At 37.9% G+C, this 20366-nt stretch overlaps 1 protein-coding gene across 3 annotated transcripts in view; it reads right to left on the bottom strand.

Annotated features, from left to right (window-relative positions):
* Positions 1-20366, bottom strand: part of LOC149316996 (exocyst complex component 2) — a 105173-nt gene that overhangs the window by 18792 nt on the left and 66015 nt on the right. For all 3 annotated transcript variants that reach the window (XM_089516637.1, XM_089516638.1, XM_089516639.1), the window contains exons 18-23: positions 20147-20227; positions 19047-19106; positions 17165-17226; positions 15905-15971; positions 15487-15603; positions 12426-12567 (exon numbers count right to left, since the gene is read on the bottom strand). In XM_089516637.1, coding sequence (XP_089372763.1) covers positions 12426-12567; positions 15487-15603; positions 15905-15971; positions 17165-17226; positions 19047-19106; positions 20147-20227 — 529 coding nt within the window. The remainder of the gene's footprint in view (positions 1-12425; positions 12568-15486; positions 15604-15904; positions 15972-17164; positions 17227-19046; positions 19107-20146; positions 20228-20366) is intronic.

Raw genomic sequence — 20366 nt, 5'->3', positions numbered from 1 at the left:
GCAACCTGGACTTCCTTTTCACAAGTGATCTATAGCCTACCCGCATATCCAAGATTAAAAAAAAACCTCAAACCACTTTTAAAAGTGAAAAAGCACTTCTTGCAGATTTGCAAAACTTAAAACACTTTTGCAGCAAAGACTATATGAATGTTCAATGCTTCGAGAGCAATGGTATTTTTCCCACACTCACAACATGTGAGCTATGAACCAACAGTGACAGATACAAAACTGGGGGGGGGGGGGGCAAACTAGCCCCAAATATAAAATCCTCAACACTAGGTTACATAACCAGCATCTGATCAAACCAGTGATATGAACACAGCACATGCATAGTAGATTATTTGTGATCATTACTTCAGACTTATGGATGGTGTGCGTGTGCGACTCTACTGTATGTAAACAACGATAGCTTTGCTAACATTGTGAACAGGTCCCTTTTGTACTGGAGGAACACCTAGCAGAGTACGGCTGACAAGAGATCCTGTATTGTGAAAAAAATGTCCCTTCCTCCCAAAAGATCAACTAGATAGAAAAAGCCAGATTTTCTAATACAATCAGAGTGTTCCTCAGATTCTTGCTGTATTTTTAACATTCACTTCTTTGAACAGCACAAAGTAACTGAAAAGTAACCACACATCATCTTTACACTGATAATTTAATATGATTTATTTCTCACTAGGACAAGGAACACTTGGCACACTGTGCTACAGATATAAGACCCTGCATTCTGGAAACAAAAGAAATGGTGGTGGTGCAACCTACCATGCCTTAAAATTGGAAGCAAATCATCAAATGAAGGCCACTGGTGTACATGAATGTGTAAAACAGCCTTTGCCCACTATTTTGATTAGCATGCCATCCTATGGATTTTTTACATGATGACCATGCTAAGAGAGCCAGCATGATGTTTGAGCGCTGGGCTAGAACTCTAGAGACCAAGGTCTGAATTCTGCTTGGCCATGGAAATGCACTGGGCAACTTACATTGTCTCAGCCTCAGAGGTAAGCCCCTTCTCACAAAATCGTGTCAAGAAAACCTCATGATAGGGTTGCCTTAGGGTTGCCATAAGTCAGAAACACCTGGAAGGCACACAACAGCAGAAACAACAAAACCTTCCTAAAATACTGGTTTTATTTTTGTCACTAATTCTGATGATGATGATGTCAGGGATGATGGGAGTTGTAAGCCTTCTCACTCTTGCTTCCACAGAAGTCTTCTCACTTCTTCAGGATCCAGCTGGCTCTTGTATCTTCTCTCAAGACACCAGACAACTCAGTAGTCTTATATAAAAGATCTACTTTATTCTACTATATACAGCTCCAAAACTATCCAACACAACTCCAATACTTCTCCAACTATCCACTACTACTACCCACAAAATACATTGGGATTCATAGCAATTATTATAGTCATTGGAAAACACCACCCACTCTTGTCAGTTTCCACCCAGTGGGCGTGTACATCCATTCTCATTGGTTCTCTTGATTCATCCCATAATTAATGATTTCATCATTTCACCTTGTCCACTTAACAATTCTCAGGTGTGTTCAGTTATTCACTTTGCATTTCTGTCCTTGGCATTTAGGACTTGCTAATTACATTACCTTTTACACCTGTGTGGCTTCTAATTGCTTTTGCTGAGTCATCCTGACTCTCACATACATGTTTTATTTCTTTCACTGTATATCCCATGTTGCTTTTTCCTTAACAGGTTATGTATCCACTAATTCTGATGATGATGATGCAAGTTATAAAAATCATAACCTTCTTAAGATATCTTTTGACAACATATGTGATGTCATGGTATTTGAAGGAGCCGCTCCCATCCACATAACCTTTTGAACTGTCTCACAAAAAGGTAGAACTTTGACTTGGAAATTCCCCAGTGAGGAAAAAAAAAAGTTGTCATGTACAGAGCAGATGATACGATGGAAAAAATCCACCACCATTAATATGCCACTACTATATAACTTGTGCATTATTACACAATAATTGCCTTTCTGGATTAGACTAAAGGCCCAGTTATTTCAATAACCCAGGCAGATGTCTCTGCAAAGAACAAGTGCAAACAAATCAAATGCCCTGACAAATCAAATGCATTTTATTAACCTTATGGCCTTGTTCCTCAAAAACATTAATGCCACCTTGTGGATCCTCATTCTCTGTTCCACAGGTAAACATGTAGAGATTGTTGCACCTAGATGAATGTACACAGCCTGCTGTTTTGTGTGAGAAACCTGTGAATCTACACAGTAATCCTGCATTGGCATTAGAAGAGGAATACAGTGCTGTTTCCCTGAAAATGTTTATTACACATTCCCTGAAAGAAAGAAATGACATTCAGTACTAATTCCTCTAGCTAATTTGATAAATGAAAAATAGGTGTGATACTAATTAATATCCATGTTACCAACTGTGAGAACAGGATCTGAGACATAGCATTTATTTTATTTTATTATTCATTTTATTAAATTAGAACTAGAAATAAAGAGTAAGATTATGCAATTTTCTGAAGAGTCCTAAAGCAAACACAGTTTCAACTGGTACATCCTCTGGAAGTGAAAGAGGAAGTACTTGGTAAAATCTTAGGGCTCTGATACTAACCTCATTGACGTCTCTGGCTAAAAACTATATTATAAATCTGCTTAAAAGGGGTTCGGGATTTCCTGGATAATGGAACACTAAACCACTTTTTAAAAAATATAGTACATTACTTTTTTGTAAACAACTATCATTTGAGTTAAAATTATAAGCTTAATAGCTTACTTTATTTGTTTGTGTTCAGGTCCCCTGACAATAATAATATTTTTAAGAAAATAAACTTTCTAAAAGTGTATGTGTGGAGGGGAATCCACAGTGGATATGAATTGTTCACCTTCATTTAAAACCTGATCTTCAGGTCAAGATATCTAATCTGAAAAGACTGCAGTAACTTAAAGAGTAAGAAAAACATTTACTAGAAGTGAACCGTGATCATCTCCATGTAGAGATCTTTTTTTTTAATGAGCCATTTCCTGCTTTTACTGGAAATATCCCACCACTGATCACAGAAGGATCTCAAGATGCAAAGCTTTACTTTTGCACTGATACTGTCATTGTCGTCAGAAGAAAACATGAATGTGTAGGCAAGCTCTGGAAAGTCTTTGGAGGAACTACCCACCTGTTTAATCATATTTCCTGTTTTGAACTCCTTAATTCTAAATTCCCCCTAGCTTGAGAAAAATAGGTTGAAGAAAACAGGGCTATAAATATCTCAGGCCCCATCTCCTATTCTGAGTGTTAAAATGACAGACAGTTTCTAGAAAATACAATGATTTCACAAAAGTGTTCCAAATGCCAGGAAGATTGTTACTTGGCATGAGCGGAAACTCAAGTAAGCACCCAACTATAAACTGCATGAAGTCTGCAGGCAGGTTGGCCAAGTACTGCCATTTGCTATTGGTGTGGTTTAATGTGATACTGGGCAAGCACACTGGGCAAAGGACAATGTTTTGATTTCCTTCTACTTTACTACTGGATATTGGAGTCAGAAGGCAATCAGGGACTTCGTCTTCTTTAAAGACCTCTGTGGAAGCTGTGAAGTCCCCATCCCATCAATCTTGAAAGTTATTTCTGAACCATTATCCAAACCAACTTTTTGACCATTCTAGTCATTATTTATTAGTTTGAGAAACTAATGTTAGCAGCTGCTATACAAAATCACTTATTCTTGCAAAGAGAATTTATTCACAAAAATATATAACAGGCACATCGTAATTTAAAACTCCCTTTTCTTTTATTAAAAAAGCTCCCACCCATCAGAACCAAAAAATTCCTTAGTGCTTTAGTATTTAAACCAATGTTTACTTTTATTAATACAAACCATATACTGGCTACAGGTTATTATTTGTTTAAACCCCATCATTTTATAAATCACCCAAAGAGGTGCTTCTTTATGATTTTAACAATTATACCACAATCTTCAATATACAAAATAGCTGATAAGTGATATGCACTTATATATCCATAAAGCTATTGTTACCATAATAATAGCCTGTCATAGCCTTTGCAAGATGAAATGACAGCAATTTAACAAATGAAGAATGGGCTTACAGATATGCAACGTTTATGAATTTAGTTTGCTTGTCACTCAAACATTATGAATATTACCACAAGCACTTTTTAGAAAAATAGGAAAATGAATCCATTGAACTGAAAAAGTCTTACATTATGGAGGGGAATACCTAGAATGCTACAGAGAAACCCAATTCTCTTTGAATGCACATCTTCTTTAAACCTGGCCCTTAAAGTGCCTCTGTTATACTGAAGCTATAATAAATTGGCTGCAGGCAACACCTGACAAATACAAGGAATGCAACATACAGATTTATATGGTGATATCCATGGGCCTGGTTTGGAGACAGCAGCTAGCATACAATCTGGCTGTTAAGATGCTTAGTGGAGTTTGCCATGATGTACAAGGCCTAAATACCTTAAAGGCATCAGATCCAATCTGATATTGTTGGAAGCTAAGAGGATCTGTCCTGGATATTACTTGGATGGGAGACTATCAAGGAACACCAGGTGCTGTAGGACAGTGGAGTCACTAGGGTGGATGTCACCCAGTGCAGTAACTCATGGTGTCACTCCCCCCCCCTCCCATTTCACGCCATACAGAATCCCTGGTAATGATTTTTTTTGCACTAATATTACTCATAAATTGTAATTCCCATATACTACTGAATGTAAATAGTTGTGACATAAACAACTAGCAAAATTAAAAATATACCTTCAAGTTACAATATCATATGCACAGCCTAAAAGTATTTACGTATACATAGTGAAGATTTGGTTAAAATGGGACGTTTTTAAAGAAAAATTCAAAAGAATATATTTTTAAAAATTTGAAATTTCTGGGGCCTCTCCTTTCTCTTCCCACTGAGCTTCACCCCACTCCCACCATTTCTTAAAGCATTTCAAGGGAAGCAGATGAATGCCACAGCCTATTTCTGCCAAAATACAGATGTTTGAGGATCAGTGGTGTCACCCCCTCTTAGGGTGACACTTGGTGCAGTCTGCATCCCCCTTGTGGTGCCACTGCTGTAGGCTATATTTCAAAGGAACTGGCAAAACCACCTCTGAGTATTCCTTGCCTAAGAAATCACTAGGAGATTCGTAGTTGCCGTAAACTGATAAACTTAAAAACACACACACAACCCCGTACGTGTAATCCAATGCTGAAAGTCCCGCTAAGACTGCCAATTAGTGTACAAGCCAAATTCAAGGTTTTACCCTTAGTTTATAAAATTCTAAAGAACTCAGGACCAGGTTTATCTGAGAGACTGCCATCAATGGGGGAGGCCATGGTTGCTGTTCTGTGGATTAGTGAAGATTCTATGGACATGGTGCAAAAACTGACCTTCCTTGCTGTGTGGTGTCCATCATGTGGAATGACTGTTCCATTGAAATAAGGGCAGCTTTCAATATAGGGTGGTTCCAGCTCCAGGAGAAGATTTGTTTGCTCAGGCATTTTCCTTTTCACTAAACAAGGGTGAATCCACACTTTAGAAATGATGTAGTTTGACACCACTTTAACTGCCATAGCTCCAGCTTGCAGAATCCTGGGATTTGTAGTTTTGTAGCCACCAGCACACTTTGGCAAATAAGGCTAAAGACCTTATAAAACTGCAAATCCTGGGATTCCATAGGATGGAGCTACAGCACTTAAAGCGGTGTCACAAAATCAAATAAAGTATTAGCACTTATTAAAATGTTCATGGCACAGTTCTTTCTTATTTGACTAACCAGTTTGTTAAAAAGGCCAAATACCTGTATGTACCCCCCAATGTTAAATAAATATTAATATTTAAAATTATACGGTTCAGGCCCATTACTGAAGGAATGGGAAAACAATGGAATGGGAAAATTACATGTTGTTGGGCTCTAATTCCTGTAGGCCCTAGTTGACATGGCTAGTCTTCAGGGATGATGGGAGTTGTAGCCAAGAAACATCTGGAGGACCACATGCTATCCACCCCTGCATTACCAGTTTTGAGCAGCATTTCAATTAATTCAAATTCAGAAAGTGCTTGGGTATGATGATATAATATTTGAAATAAAGGCTGCCACACAAAGCTCTTCAGGGCTACATGGAACATGGCTAAGGACTGGAACAGACAGCCCAAAAAAGCCTGCTTCCAGGCATCATTGGCACACAACATTTAGATGCTGCACGTCCCTATAATTCTGGGAAGTCAGCTTGAAGCTGCCCGGCTGAGACATGGGCTCCATCATGATACTCAGGCAGTGTGGTGTTGCCGGAGCATAATGAAGCCACCACAGAGCTGTGGCAGGGCGGGGGAAAGCTGGCTTTTTCCTGGCCAAAAAAATAAGCAGATCTTTGCTGCTCCTTTTTCGGCTGGCTTCAAGGTGGATTGGGGATGTGGTGTGTGGTTGCTGCAGCCCTAATCTGTCTTCAGAAGGGGTGGCTTGAAGTTGCCACTTCAGGACCATCTCTTTCTCTCCTCTGTGATTTAAACCTCATTTAACAATACTAAAATGAAGTGAAGGGGGACCTAACAGGTCACAGAGAACCCTAACGTACAGTGAAACATCTGTAGGCATAACAAAACTGCTGCACTAAAGCTAATCTCTGCAATATATTTGAAAGACAAGAGTGTCTGTGACCTTGCCTAGCTAGGTACTTCTCTCTCAGGTTTCCAGTCAGACTCCTACCTCCTATAAATCTAGGCAAACCACTTGTCTAGTTATCAAATTGTTGATTTAGAAATTAACAGCAAACACTACGGTGCACTGTTTTTTAAAAGCTTCACAGCTCAAAATGACATATTTCTTTTTCTTATGTGCCTTCCCATCCAACTGGATTATATTTGTATACTCTGCTTCAAGCATCTACACTTTTCCACATGAGGTGGGCTTATATCAGGGTACAGGGCTATTCTGTGCACAGTGGACTACTGGTCTAATTGTAAATCCCATATGCACATAAAGTGTACTGTGCAATAAATGATACAAACACATGAATGACTGTACAACCAATCTTTATACCCATTTCATTGCAGGGAAGAAATAGAAGGACCACAGGAACCAGACAATTACTGTGCATACAATGTAAGATGCAACACAGTTTTTGCACAATGTGATGTACATATGCCCAGTGCCACTATCACATGTAGGTGCTTTATTTTCCCATGGGAGTATGAGGAATTGCACGAACCAGTGTATTGTAATGGTTTCAGTGCTGGACTATATCTCTGGAGAGCAAGACTCAACTTCCCATTGGCCATGAAAACCCACTGGGTGACCTTTGGCGAGTTACACACTCTCGGCCCCAGAAAACTGCACTAACTGTATATGGTTATGATAGTGAGTTAAAGTCTGTTCATGGGTGTTCAAATTTTATGTTTCCTAGAAAGAAATCCTTCTCTCATTTTGGATGAGAATTTTAATAGCATACCCACGAAAAGTAAACAATAAATTAAATGGCAAAACATAACAGGCTAAACTACTGGTCTGTAGGACTGACCTGACTTATGATAAAAATCAAATCCTTTTTACAACATGTGTTAAAATGGTTTCTAGGTAGCTTCATTCTCAAATTAAGACTAGATTTTTTTTCTCAGACATCTTTTAAGTGCTCTTAGCATTTCATAAAATTTCAGTTTCAATTTCAAAGAACTACCACCAAAATGAACCATCATCTTATGTATCTGGAGACTGGTAAAATTTAAAGCTTCTTCTTCTTCTTTTTTTTAAAGTGTGAGCTGTGGCACTCAGCTCAAAATTCAACATTTGGAACTTATCTAAACTTATGAATGAAGTAAAGAACTGGAAGGCTGAAGATTTTTCACAGTTCAAAGTTAGAGGTTTAATAATTTTGAATCACTCGTAGCTACAGAACAAGTCCAGAGCTCTAATCTCATCCAAACATTAATAAAAATGTGAAGTGTTTCATTAAATTGAAATTGCTAAGCACAGTAAAGAGAAATCTTAAAATAATGAAATGTTTGCTATTACAATGGCCTTGCTATGCTGGTTAAGGGACCATTCGATCTGCCAATTTACAACTTGGCTCCAGCCTGATTATAACATTCAGTTCACCAGCCAAGTTTGTTTGTTTGGGCTTTTCTTTAAAAAAAAAAAAAAAATCTAAAACTTTACCCCAAAATTATGGATTGGAAAATATTATCTTGAAAACTACTAAAGATCCATGTTAGGGGAGAAAAACTGCCTCGCTCTGCTTCGTGTTACCCACCAATAAACTATGTTCACAGTGTAACTTATTGGTGAACCAGCGTCTGTAAACTGAACTGCGCCTGAGAGTATCATAGTGGTATTTTAATTCAAAGGTTCAAACCAAAAAGTTCATTTTGCTTCTTTTGGAATGCCAAACTGGACAGTAACTTCACTGCTCATGATAAAGAGCAATGGTGTGGTGCTGAGGCTGGTCACAAGGTACCATTAAACCCACAGTTATAAGCTCCCTCCTCAATATGACATCCCTTCAAATATTTAAAGAGAGCTATCATATCACCCCTTAACCTTCTCTTCTCCAGGCTAAACATCCCCAGCTCCCTAAGTCGTTCCTCGTAGGGCATGGTTTCCAGACCTGTCACCATTTTAGTCGCCCTCCTTTGGACACGCTCGTTTTTCAATGTCCTTTTTGAATTGTGGCGCCCAGAACTGGACACAATATTCCAGGTGGGGCCTGACCAGAGCAGAATATAGTGGCACTATTACTTCCCTTGATCTAGACACTATACTTCTATTGATGCAGCCTAAAATCGCATTGGCCTTGTTAGCTGCCGCATCGCACTGTTGACTCATGTTCAACTTGTGGTCTACTTGGACTCCTAGATCCCTTTCACATGTTGTCTCCTTAAGCCAGGTGTCCCCCATCCTATATCTGTGCATTTCATTTTTTCGCCCTAAATGCAGTACCTTACATTTCTCCCTGTTGAAGTTCATTCTGTTAGCTGTGGCCCAGCTTTCTAGTCTATTCAGGTCATTTTGAATTTTGATCCTGTCCTCTGGAGTATTAGCTATTCCTCCTAATTTGGTGTCATCTGCAAATTTGATAAGTATTCCCCCAATTTTTTCCTCCAAGTCATTGATAAAGATGTTGAACAGTACTGGGCCAAGGACAGATCCCTGTGGGACCCCACTGGTCACTTCTCTCCAGGATGAAAAGGTGCCATTGTTGAGTACCCTTTGGGTTCGTCCGGTCAACCAATTACAAATCCACATAACAGGAATGTATTCGTTTGGAACTCTCTACCAAAATATCCATTAAGTCTATCAATAACTCTTGCTGAACTGTATCTGTGGCAGTTCATTTCATTCCTCTCCCTTGTCTTCTATTCCTTTATTTTTATCCTATTAGTACTTTGTTACATTCCATTTTGCAGATCATTTAAAAAAAAAACTTTTATCAAATTGAAGTGTGGGGGGGATTTGTGGTACTTTAAAAACAAACATATTGGTTGTGATGTGAGATTTCCTGGGGAGAAACTATTTGATAAAATTCATCTTGCTGCTGCTGTAACAGAGTAACATGAAAAAAAGCATCTGGAATTTATCTTGGCCTAATTCACACTCACAAATCCTATACAGTATTTTGCTTTAGAATTTTAAAAACTGCCCTTCAAAACAAAAGCAAAAAATCTTAAGACATCTGAAAATAAGCAAAGACAGAAAGAACTTGCACAGCTGTCTAGAAACCTAGCAATCAGAAGTAACTCAGAGAAGGGAGGAGAATACACAGCTATTATGCTGAATGAATAGTAGAACTGCTCAACATCCATGATAAACATCAAAAGGCACGAGGATGACAAAACGTCTCTTTCCTATAGAAACGTATTTTCATAGCATTTTATAATTTTGAGGACCAGGTACACCCCCAAATCCTCAAAGGCTATCACAGATATTGAATTTCAGAATAAAGGAGATTAACCTCTTTGTTGTTTAACACAAAGGTTTGGCACCCTGACAAATGATATCCAAATGTTTCTCAAAGACCAAACCTATCTCTGCATTATTTTTGGGTTAAAAAAGAATTAACTGAGTAACCTAGTTATTAAAAAAGGGTCCACAGATGACAGACAGTCAATATTTTCTCTTACTCTGGAATATAGAAGGATTTTATTATTTGCAGTTAATACGTTTTTTTAAAAAATTGAATATGTTGTTTTATGCCAAATGAAATGTGATCGTGACACAACAGCCTATGACCCGTAAGCACAATACTGATTATGACATTACCACATGATCCTCTTGTACTTCAGCTCAGAGTATATGACAGAATGTGCTCCACTGACCACTGAAATCATCCTCACCAGTCAGTGAAAGACAAATGAAAGATCATTGTGAGACAATCACATGGCATGGGTGCTTCTCAGACCTTTGATATTGCACCAAAATGACAGAAATCTTTCCTTACTTCATTTCTACATGCAAGAGGGAAAAGTATCAAAACGTTTCTTCTGGTTTTTGAACATTTTTCAATTTTATTTTATTTTTTTGACATTCTGGGTCTTTTTGCAAAAAGGCTTTTGTACCAAACCTACTGCTTTTTATGCAAAATCCAATGTATTTGGGCAAAAATGTATTGTGGTGCAGATTACATTTTGTGGGGAAAACCCACCATGAAATTTCAGGACTTTTTCTGCGAACAGCTCATGATGGCTGACCTTTTTTTTTATGGGAGTGTTTCAGCCCTTCAAGACTTCCTTCCTTGTTGAGGATAGAACAGCTATTCCTTATATTCCCACTGCAGCACTGGTTGCTGGGGGGAAGCATTTTTTGTTTGTTTGTTTGTTTGCCTGTGGGAAGTAATGCAAGACTGCATCTGGGAATTCTTCATTTCTCTAATTCCTGCCTTGTGATAATGTCAAGACTTGCAACCGAGGGCAGCACAGAGTCATAGTATCATACAGTTGGAAAGGGCTTCATGGGCTGTCAAGATCAAACCCCTGCTCAATACACGTTTTCCAGCTAAAGCAGCTGGCTAGCTGTCCATCCTCATTTTGAAGATGTCCAGAGAAGGAGATCCCATCACCTCTCTAGGCAATTGGGTCTACTGCCGAACTGCTCTTACTGTCAAGAAGTTCTTTCTAACATTTAACTGACATCTACTGTCCTGTAACTTCAAATCATCAGACCTGGTCCTACTATCTGGGGAAGCACAGTGCAATCATGTCACCCCTCAGTCTTTTCTTCACCAAGATGAACATGTCCAGCTCCTTCAACCTTTCCTCACATATTTTGTACTCTATACTGCTTCTCACCCTTATTGCCCTGCTCTAACCTGTTCATATCCTTCTTAAAATGAGTTGTCCAGAACTGAACACAGTACTCCAAATGAGGCCTGACTACCAGAATACAGTGGGACTATTATTTCCCTTAACCTGGAAATGATGCTTCTATTAATTCAGGCTAAAAGAAGCATTTGCCTTCTTTGCAGCTGTATCACACTTCTAACTCATGTTCAAATTATGATCAAAAATAACCCCAAAGTTATTTTCACATGTAATACTGCTGAGCCATGTATCCCCCATCCTATACCTGTACATTTGTTTTTTGTGGCTCAAATGTAGAATTTTGCATTTGGCTCTACTGAATTTCATGTTATTATTTTCTGCACAAATTCCTAGTTTGTCTAGGCTCTCTGTCTCTTTGTCTTAGTGGCATACCAACAGCAACACAAGCAGAAACTGCCTGGTGGCTGTAGTATTCTAGCATGCAATGCTGCTCCTGCTTCACGTACTCCTGCTCCCTGCTGCCATCATGTGATAGCTGCAAGAAGTTTGAGGATACTTATGTATGTGCCCAAATTGGGCTGAGATGTGCAACATACTAACTCTAAATAATTTACAATACTATGAATTTTCATATTTTGATGCAAAACACATCTCTAACTGGTAAGGCACTGAAGATTTACCAATACCTTTGATGACCAGAAATCTTTTATTGATAACCAATATGAATTTGATACCAAAACAACAACAACAACCAAAAAACCACCTCAAAACATTTACATCAATCTCTTTGGCTGATTTGAATGTTGTTCCTACACGTTTCCCTACACAATGGCACTCTGGTCTCATATACAAATGGTCAGATTTAATAGAAGTTTTGTTAGAGCAGCAAAGTTGTATTTCATAACTATTCCAAGGTGTAGGAAATATGAACCAGTAAGACAACAAAAACTACTACTCAGGGAGATTACTACAGATAGAAGAGACTGTAATTATTTGGGTTATTTAAAAAGAGATTTAGAAATTATGCCAGTGAAGGGAGAAGTTTTAACATTTGATCTGATGGCGAGAAACAAACTGAAAGTATAAGTTTACTGATATAAAATATTTTTATATTATTAAATCTTATTTGCCTGCAGTACAGTTGTTAGAAGTTTTAAAACTACCTACCTGTTGGAGCAAGACAGTCTTTCCAATCAAAATAACCTGCATAAATGCCCGGTTCCAATGAGCCCACTATAGGGTCAGCTTTTAGTTCAATGTACATTTCAAATAGCCGTTGATCCAATTCTTTCAATGAATCCATGCTCACCTAAAAGAAAAGGGGAAAATATGAGAGATGTTAACAATACCAACAGAAGCACCTACAGTACTTTAGTTTAGCAAATATTCAAGCATTTAACAACTTCAGAAATTAAAACACTAGGTTCTATAAGAAAACATTTAGAAAACAAAGTAGATTGTTTTCAATATTGTTTTTACTTTAATAGGAAAATGACAGAATCTGAAAAGTTAAGCCTATGGCATATTTTGCTAAGGGATCAACAGTTAAACAAACAAAATTGCCTCTAACTAATGTGAGGAAAACAATCCATGTGGTGTGTGGATTGTGCCTCTGCATTACTCAGAAAATGAGCCTAAGTCATCTGCCTGGGTTTTTGCCTCCACCACACAGTGGCAAGGTGGCAACAGAATCAGAAGCTCCCACTTCTGTTTCAAATAAATTGCATTTTAGACATTTGTGTTAATGCTAAGTGTGGTTAATGTTAACTATGACAAGTGGAGGTAAGTAGGCTTGTTTCCATTAAGTGTAGTTAACATTTAATCACAGTGTGTTCAGGTTCAGACAAGACAAGCTGTGCATACTGAGAAATGGAAATGAAAGCTATCAAATGCCTCCTCACAAATACATTATGAGAAAGAAGAACAGCAGTCTAAGTACCCAGTACGGTTGAGGGCAGAGTACTGTATATACTCAACTACAAGTCGACCACATGTATAAGTCAAGGGCATGGTTTGGAGCCAATATTACGGATTTTGATAAGATCCATGGATAAGTCAAAGGTAAAACCTAGGGGCTTCTAACAAAGGATGACGCAAAGGAAAACAATGTCAAAGAACTTATAAAATTCCAGCAGGCATAACTGTGTTCACACTAAAGGCTGGATGGATGAGAGAATAGAGGGGAGTCAGTGCTTCCAGGAAAGATGCTCTTGCCCTTTACCAGGGAATGGTTTCTTCCCCCCCCCCACCCACCCTCCAGAGTTAAAATACAACACTTACATTGACCCATGGATAAGTCAACTCAGGCCTTTGGGGTCAATTATTAGACTAAATTTTAGCAATTATACATGAGTATGTACAGAAAGTTCATTTTTACAATGGTATATAATAGTTTAGCATAAATAAGGAAGGCCATTCTCCTCATTCATTTCTACCAGAAAGACCTGTCTGCTAAAACACACTAATAAAAATTCTCTCTTTTCAGGCTCTATGTCATATTTTTGGTCACCCATGAACATAAACTTGCTAAGTTTATTAATTGCAGATGCAGAAATTAGGTGATGGACAACAGAGGGGGTGAAACAGACCACCCAAAAAGGGCAGATTGGGGCTGTGCTTGCACCATTCGCACCAGGGCCATGGCAATCACGTGGGGACAGTCCCAATCTGACCCCTGCCATGGTCCCAAATGTTCCATGGCAAGGGACAAAAAAGATTTGCTCCTTCCTGGACCGGGTTTGGCCCTTAGGTAGCCTGAGCACAGCTTCAACGTGGGTTGTATGCGTACATCATCTAAACGCTACGCACCCAAGTTGCGCAGAAGCTGGCTTAAAATGCCCATCTATTTCAGGCCTAAGCAATCTTTTATTAGAGAGGTCCTCAACGTTGCTAAGAGAGAAACATGTCATAGGTTCACAAGGTATAAAGTCACCAAAGATGTTCCTGTCATAAAGACACTGGAGATGACTGTCGAAACCAAAACCAACATGTACAAGATAAAATATGGTAAGCTAAATCTTATTTACATGCATTATAATTAAATATGCTCAGCAATACATTTGCTTTGTTCCACCCCCCGCCCCCCTCGATAATACACACATTCCTAGAGAGTGACTACTTCTAAGAACAACATTTTAAGAAGCTGTAATATTTCTGATTAAAAGAAGCCCTGGTGGCGCAGTGGTTAAATGCCTGTACTGCAGCCATTCACTCAAAACCACAAGGTTGCGAGTTCAAGACCAGCAAAAGGGCCCAAGCTCGACTCAGGCTTGCATCCTTCCGAGGTCGCTAAAATGAGTACCCAGACTGTTGGGGGCAAATTAGCTTACTTGCTAATTAGCTTACTTGCTGTTCGCCGCTATGATCTTTGGAATAGCGGTATATAAATAAAACAAATTATTATTATTATTAAAAAAATTATAACCATCTATTTACAAACAGTCAGGACGATAAGATTTCCATTTCCACCCACTTTTGACATTTCTATTATTAGACAAGAAGAACTCAGAACAAAACCATAAATCTAATTTAAAAACAGTGGTTGCCAAAAAACATTCTTTTTCATGCTAAAATGTTTTAAATTATCTCTAAGTACTGCATTAAAACTATGTATCACTAAAATTAAAAATGTTACTGAGAACTGGAGGATCTTTTGAAAGTTTCAATATTATGGACAATTTGAGAAAAATAAAGAGGAAGAGAAATATCATTCTCAAAACACATAGAATCATTCACATAACCTAGCTGGCTGCAGGATCAGTGTAAACAAAATGTACTGTATATACTCATGTATAAGTCTAGAAATGTTACTTTAAAAATTGACTCAAAAAAACCTGGATTGACTTATCCACAGGTCAGTGTAAGTACTGTACTTTAATCTTTGTAAAAAACAAAAAGAAACCATGCCTTGGTGAAAGGTGAGAGCTTAATCTCTTCTCGGAGCACCTAAAAGAAGCATCAACCCTCTTTACTATGTCATCCATCCAGCCTTTAGGGTGAGCACTAACAGTTACGCTACTGTACAATATAGTTAATTCTGGAATTATTAGTCTCAAATGTGAAATCAAATTTAGTACTTTAAATAATCTATACTAGATACTAAACTACTAAATACTAAAATACTGTCAGTGTATTTTTCCGTAAACATTTCTTACGAATACAGCCTAATCTAACTAATTATTCTGAACAGTTATTGAGAATTCAGATCCAATTTAGATCTAAGACTTACTTGAGTTATTTTTTCAACTCCTTGGAAGCCGTGTTTTTCAAAGTGCTCAACTAAGTTTAGAAAAGTATGACGTTCCAGGTAACAGCAGTTACTAAGCACAACCAAAAGCCTCCGTTCCTAAATGAAGGAAGAATTTAGCAGAAGAATATTATATTAATGCTACAAGAAGGATGAAAGGCAAATAACTGTGCTAGCAAGAGAGCAATTGGAATTGTTTTTAAAAAGAGCCTACAAATTACTGATCTGGCAGAAATATTGAAAAGAGGAATAGTACATGCATTATGTATATAGTTTAAAGATGTTGTTTAATACCAAATATAAAGGTAATGTAATGGTACTGTTCCAAGTAATACTAAGTATAAGAACGCTTGGCTATTCTCCTTTATCTGATTTTCAAGAACAGGTTTACCATACTCACTAAAGACAAACTGGAGTCCTCATGCATGCTTCCAAATAAATCTGAAGATGAAACATCAGCTGAAAGACTAAGAGATTTGGAAAGAAGTTACTGTAGTTTGAGCATGGCTGTTATGATTTTATAAACATTCAACATGTACATACATTATAAAGTTAAATTGGTTTAAGGTCACTGAAAGTGACATAGTTTCCACTGAAGAAAATTAGGTTAACTGTGGCTGCAGCCGCACTGCAGAAATAATCCAGTCTAACACCACTTTAACTGCCATGCGTTCATATTGTAGAATCCTGTAGTTTGTTGTGGCACCAGCGCTTCCTGACAGAGAAGGTAGTCTCACAAAACTGCAAATCCCAGAATTTCATGGCATTGACCCATGGTAGTTAAAATGGTGTCAAATCATATTATTTCTGCAGAGTGGATGCAGCCTGGGATTCTTCAAATGGTCATCTGTACAGTCATACATGTAAGTGATGTGTGCTTGCATAGAAGAAGGCTCAGAACCTTCTCAAGTTGAACGATGGAAGTTTTTGTTGGATACCTATTACCAGCCCTCTAGTAATGCAAGGGGCTGTGTCATGAACCTTGAGTGCAGTATTTTCCACAAATTTAACTTTCTCAGAAGGTAGATGAACTCAGAGCCCTCTCTGTGGGTACACACGCTGTCACCCCAGGACAGAGTTTGCCAGAGTTTGTTACTAGAAAGCCACAGGGATCTGGCACTTTGCAATAAATAAGTGGGTTTGGGGTAGCAGTTTGGGCACTCAGTCTCTATAACATTTGCCATCACTGAATTACTAGGCCTTTTCTCCACATATGACAGGCCTTCTAGGGCTTTACAGAGATCACAAAGAAGAATCTGGAAGCTGAAATGTGAGAGGTTTTTAAAATAATCTGTCAGGTTTCCTAGTCTCCATCGTAGAAGTACAGACCCCAGAGGAGAGGCAATTCAGCTATGGTACATATATGCACTTAGTCTTCTTTTTAGCCTTTAGAGTACCACTGAAATATCCATGAGATCTCTGAAGTTACTGGTTCATCACCAAAGTGGACAATTTTTTGATATCTCAAAGTTGTTTGTCCAGAAACAGGAAAATATTTGTGTGTGCATGCGTTTGTGTTTCAAAAGTAGAAAACTGGAACCAGAATCAGCAATAAAACAAGCTAAAAGTATTGCTGAACAGCTATTCTTTATTGCTGATGTTCAGACTGACAGGTTAAAGACAATAAAGGGAAAGAGTATCACCAGATTATTTTACTTACTGTGTAGTATCTACATCACTATCAGGCTTTGTACTCAACTGTTCCAGGCAATCAATGAATACCTTTGAAATAAAGAAAAAATATTTTTATTTATCATTATAAAAAGGGATACTTTAAAGCCACATTTTTCTTTACAACTCTCAACCTTCACAGTATATTTTCCCTTTACTCAAAGAACACAGTTTTTAACTTAACATTAGGTTAAACATTAAGGTCATTAACATTTATATTGTATCTACTTTTAATTACGTAACTCAAGATGTTAAATTGAACAAGATATATATTTTAATTTTAATTTCACTTCTCCACACAAGAACTGAGAGTGTGTTAACAGAATGGAAATAAATAAATGCTGATAGTGAATTCATACAAAGCATATATGTATACCGATGGCCCAATTATTTTATATTATAATCTGGTTTATTGCTGAAGGCAGGGTATACCTGTTCTGAAGGGAACATGTATTTCTCCACTCTTAGATTCCTTTACTCTTTTCATCTTGTTGTTGTGTCCCAAGTCATTTCTGACTTATGGCAACCTTGGTCTCCAGAATCATAGTACAATGCTCAAATCATTATACCATGCTGGCTCTCTCTCCCCTTTTCATCTTGCCTGTATATATACATTTTTTCCTTTTAATATTTTATCTGCTCTGAAGTTTATTAGAAGATCTGATGATGAATACACACCAAACACTTGGTGAAAAAGATCTATACTGGTGGGGAAAGATGAATAAATTGAAAAAAAATGTAGCTGAAACAACAATTAACAGGGCGGAAATATATAATTTACAAACGTATACTTATGCTTGGATACCAAGCACAGGACAGTTGAGGTTCCTATGTTCAGTGTATGATTCTGGTCATTTGCAGCTAGGGCCTATACAGAAGCATTGCAAGATTCAGCTGAACATAAGGAGGCTAAGTGCAAGTCTCAATATGAACCAAAGGGAATTCAGCCTAATTCAGACTGGAGCTTCTTTATTTAAAAGGAGGACATTTTAAACTTCATTTCCTATCCTCAAGCCCTCATCAATTCCCCATTGAATCAGATTAAATACTCATTGCATACAAGACAACCCATTTTACAAAAAATGTATCCAGTATGTTGGCCTGCCTTTGATAATAGATCATGACATACAAATAGTGTCAACTTTGGCAGGTAAGTATTGACTGAAACAGAGAAATTGAATATTGGCTTTCCTACACTAATTGCAATTGCTTTTTAAAGAAAAATAACAAGTACTAATCTATGAAACTCCCAATACCTCAAAAATTGCATCTTCCAAGCTGAAGATAATGGCATTTTTGTCTAGTTGGTTAATTAATTATTCTCGAGGTTTTCTTTGTAGTGTTCATTCTAATCTGTGTGTGGATAATACAGTGGAGCCTCGGGTTACGAAATTAATTCGTTCCGCGGCCGCTTTCGTAACCCGAACGGCTTTCGCAAGCCGAAACCCCATAGCCGCTAATGGGGAAAAGCCGCGATTTGGTGTAAAATCGCGCCGAAAAGCACCAAAAGTTTTTTCGGGACCCGAAAAAACTTTCGTAACCCGGATCAATAATTTCCTATGGGTTTTTTTCGGGTCCCGAAAAATTCGTAACCCGGGTATTTCGTATCCCGAGGTTCCACTGTATCTACTCTTTGATATGACTATTATAAACATTTTATTATTATATTGATTTTAGATTATGGGTTTATGGTTGTTTCTGTTGTTACACTGAGGACAGATTTTTGAATCCTTTTTGTTAAGTTTCTTGGAAAGGGTTTCTGTGGTTGGAAGGAATACATTAATGTAATAAACACATTATTGAACTGCGATATGCAATTGTACAGAAACAATTAACTTAGCTTCTTGTCTTAAGTCTGATGTTCGTATTACCTGCATAATGTTAACGCTCAGCTGGCACACATCTTCCTGTATTTTTGGTTGCTGAAAAACCTAAAGAAACGATACACACAATGCAAGTGAAATGGCTACACAAGAGAAAAGAAAGATCTTTCATCCTACATTTGGTCATGACATTTTATTGCCAACCTGAAGAATTTCTGCGAACCCACTAAGCAGAAAGTAAAAGGAAGTATTCTCAGAAACTACATTTTTTTTCATGCTGATGTTTTTCAAGTATTCTATTATGGACAACCTGGTCTTATGAATACTCCACAATGGTTTCAGGGCACCAGTCCTTACTAGGGTTGTCAAATGGTTAAAAAAAAATGGCCTGAATAATTTGGGGGCTCCCATTTCCCTTTCCTACAGCTATGTGAGGGTGGCACCATCTGGCTTTGTGTTTATATTTGTGTGTGTGTGTGAAGGAGGCGCAGTCTAGACTGTGTTAGGTTGATCTTTGCTAACATCACATACAGACATACTGCTTGGTGACAGAGAACTAGTAGTGACATGTAGCAGCTCAAAATCAGACATGAACAGAATGTTTTCAGTATCTCTGTATTGGTGAGCTTCACTCTTTTACCACTGGGATGCAATCCTCAGGTACCAGGTTTCACGTGACCCTTTTGGAAGCTTCTGGGAATGCTATTATCAATGAGATCAAGAATTCATGGGGTTGCCATAAGTTGACTGACTGGTGACTTGAACGTGTGCAAACATACACATACATGCAAGATGGACATGCCTTATTTACGAGGCTGGTAGTGTTTCTGGAGAATTATTAGCTTGACTTATTATTAGGCATGCACACATCCAGTTTTGAGGAAAAAATAACTGAGGGGAAAGGTTAGTGTTTGCCTCTGCAGCAAATTCATTAGTGCTGGAAGCCAAGTGTGTATCCCAGTGTGCTCTTGTGGGGGTGGCTGCAAGACCCTTGGAGGCTGCCCAGTCCCTAACCAGAATATTGGCACTTTAATGTAATTCCTTCTGTTTGTTCTAAGAACATATTTATTATTCAAATTCAAAAGAAATGGTGATGATTTTAGTGTCTTCTATGCTATTCAGATCCTTGGAATTTGACCCATACTTACACTTGTCTCCCCAGGTTTGCATTCCAGGACTCCTTTAATTGACTGCAGAGAATGTACAACACACTGCTCAAACTGGGATGGCTGAAAGGAAGACAAATAATTTTTTTTAAAATATAAAGTTGAGATGATATGTATAAAAGCTAAAAATCTTATTTATTTATTTATTTATTTATTTATTTATTTATATTTTGACCTATATCATGGGACCTTGAGTCAGCAT

This window comes from Sceloporus occidentalis, unplaced genomic scaffold, assembly GCF_023333645.1.
Source record: "Sceloporus occidentalis isolate IW3139 unplaced genomic scaffold, rSceOcc1.0.p SCAF_3, whole genome shotgun sequence".
In the NCBI taxonomy this organism is placed as follows: Eukaryota; Metazoa; Chordata; class Lepidosauria; order Squamata; family Phrynosomatidae; genus Sceloporus; species Sceloporus occidentalis.
Note: the sequence above shows the minus strand (reverse complement) of the source record. Positions and strands in the feature narration are given on the sequence as shown.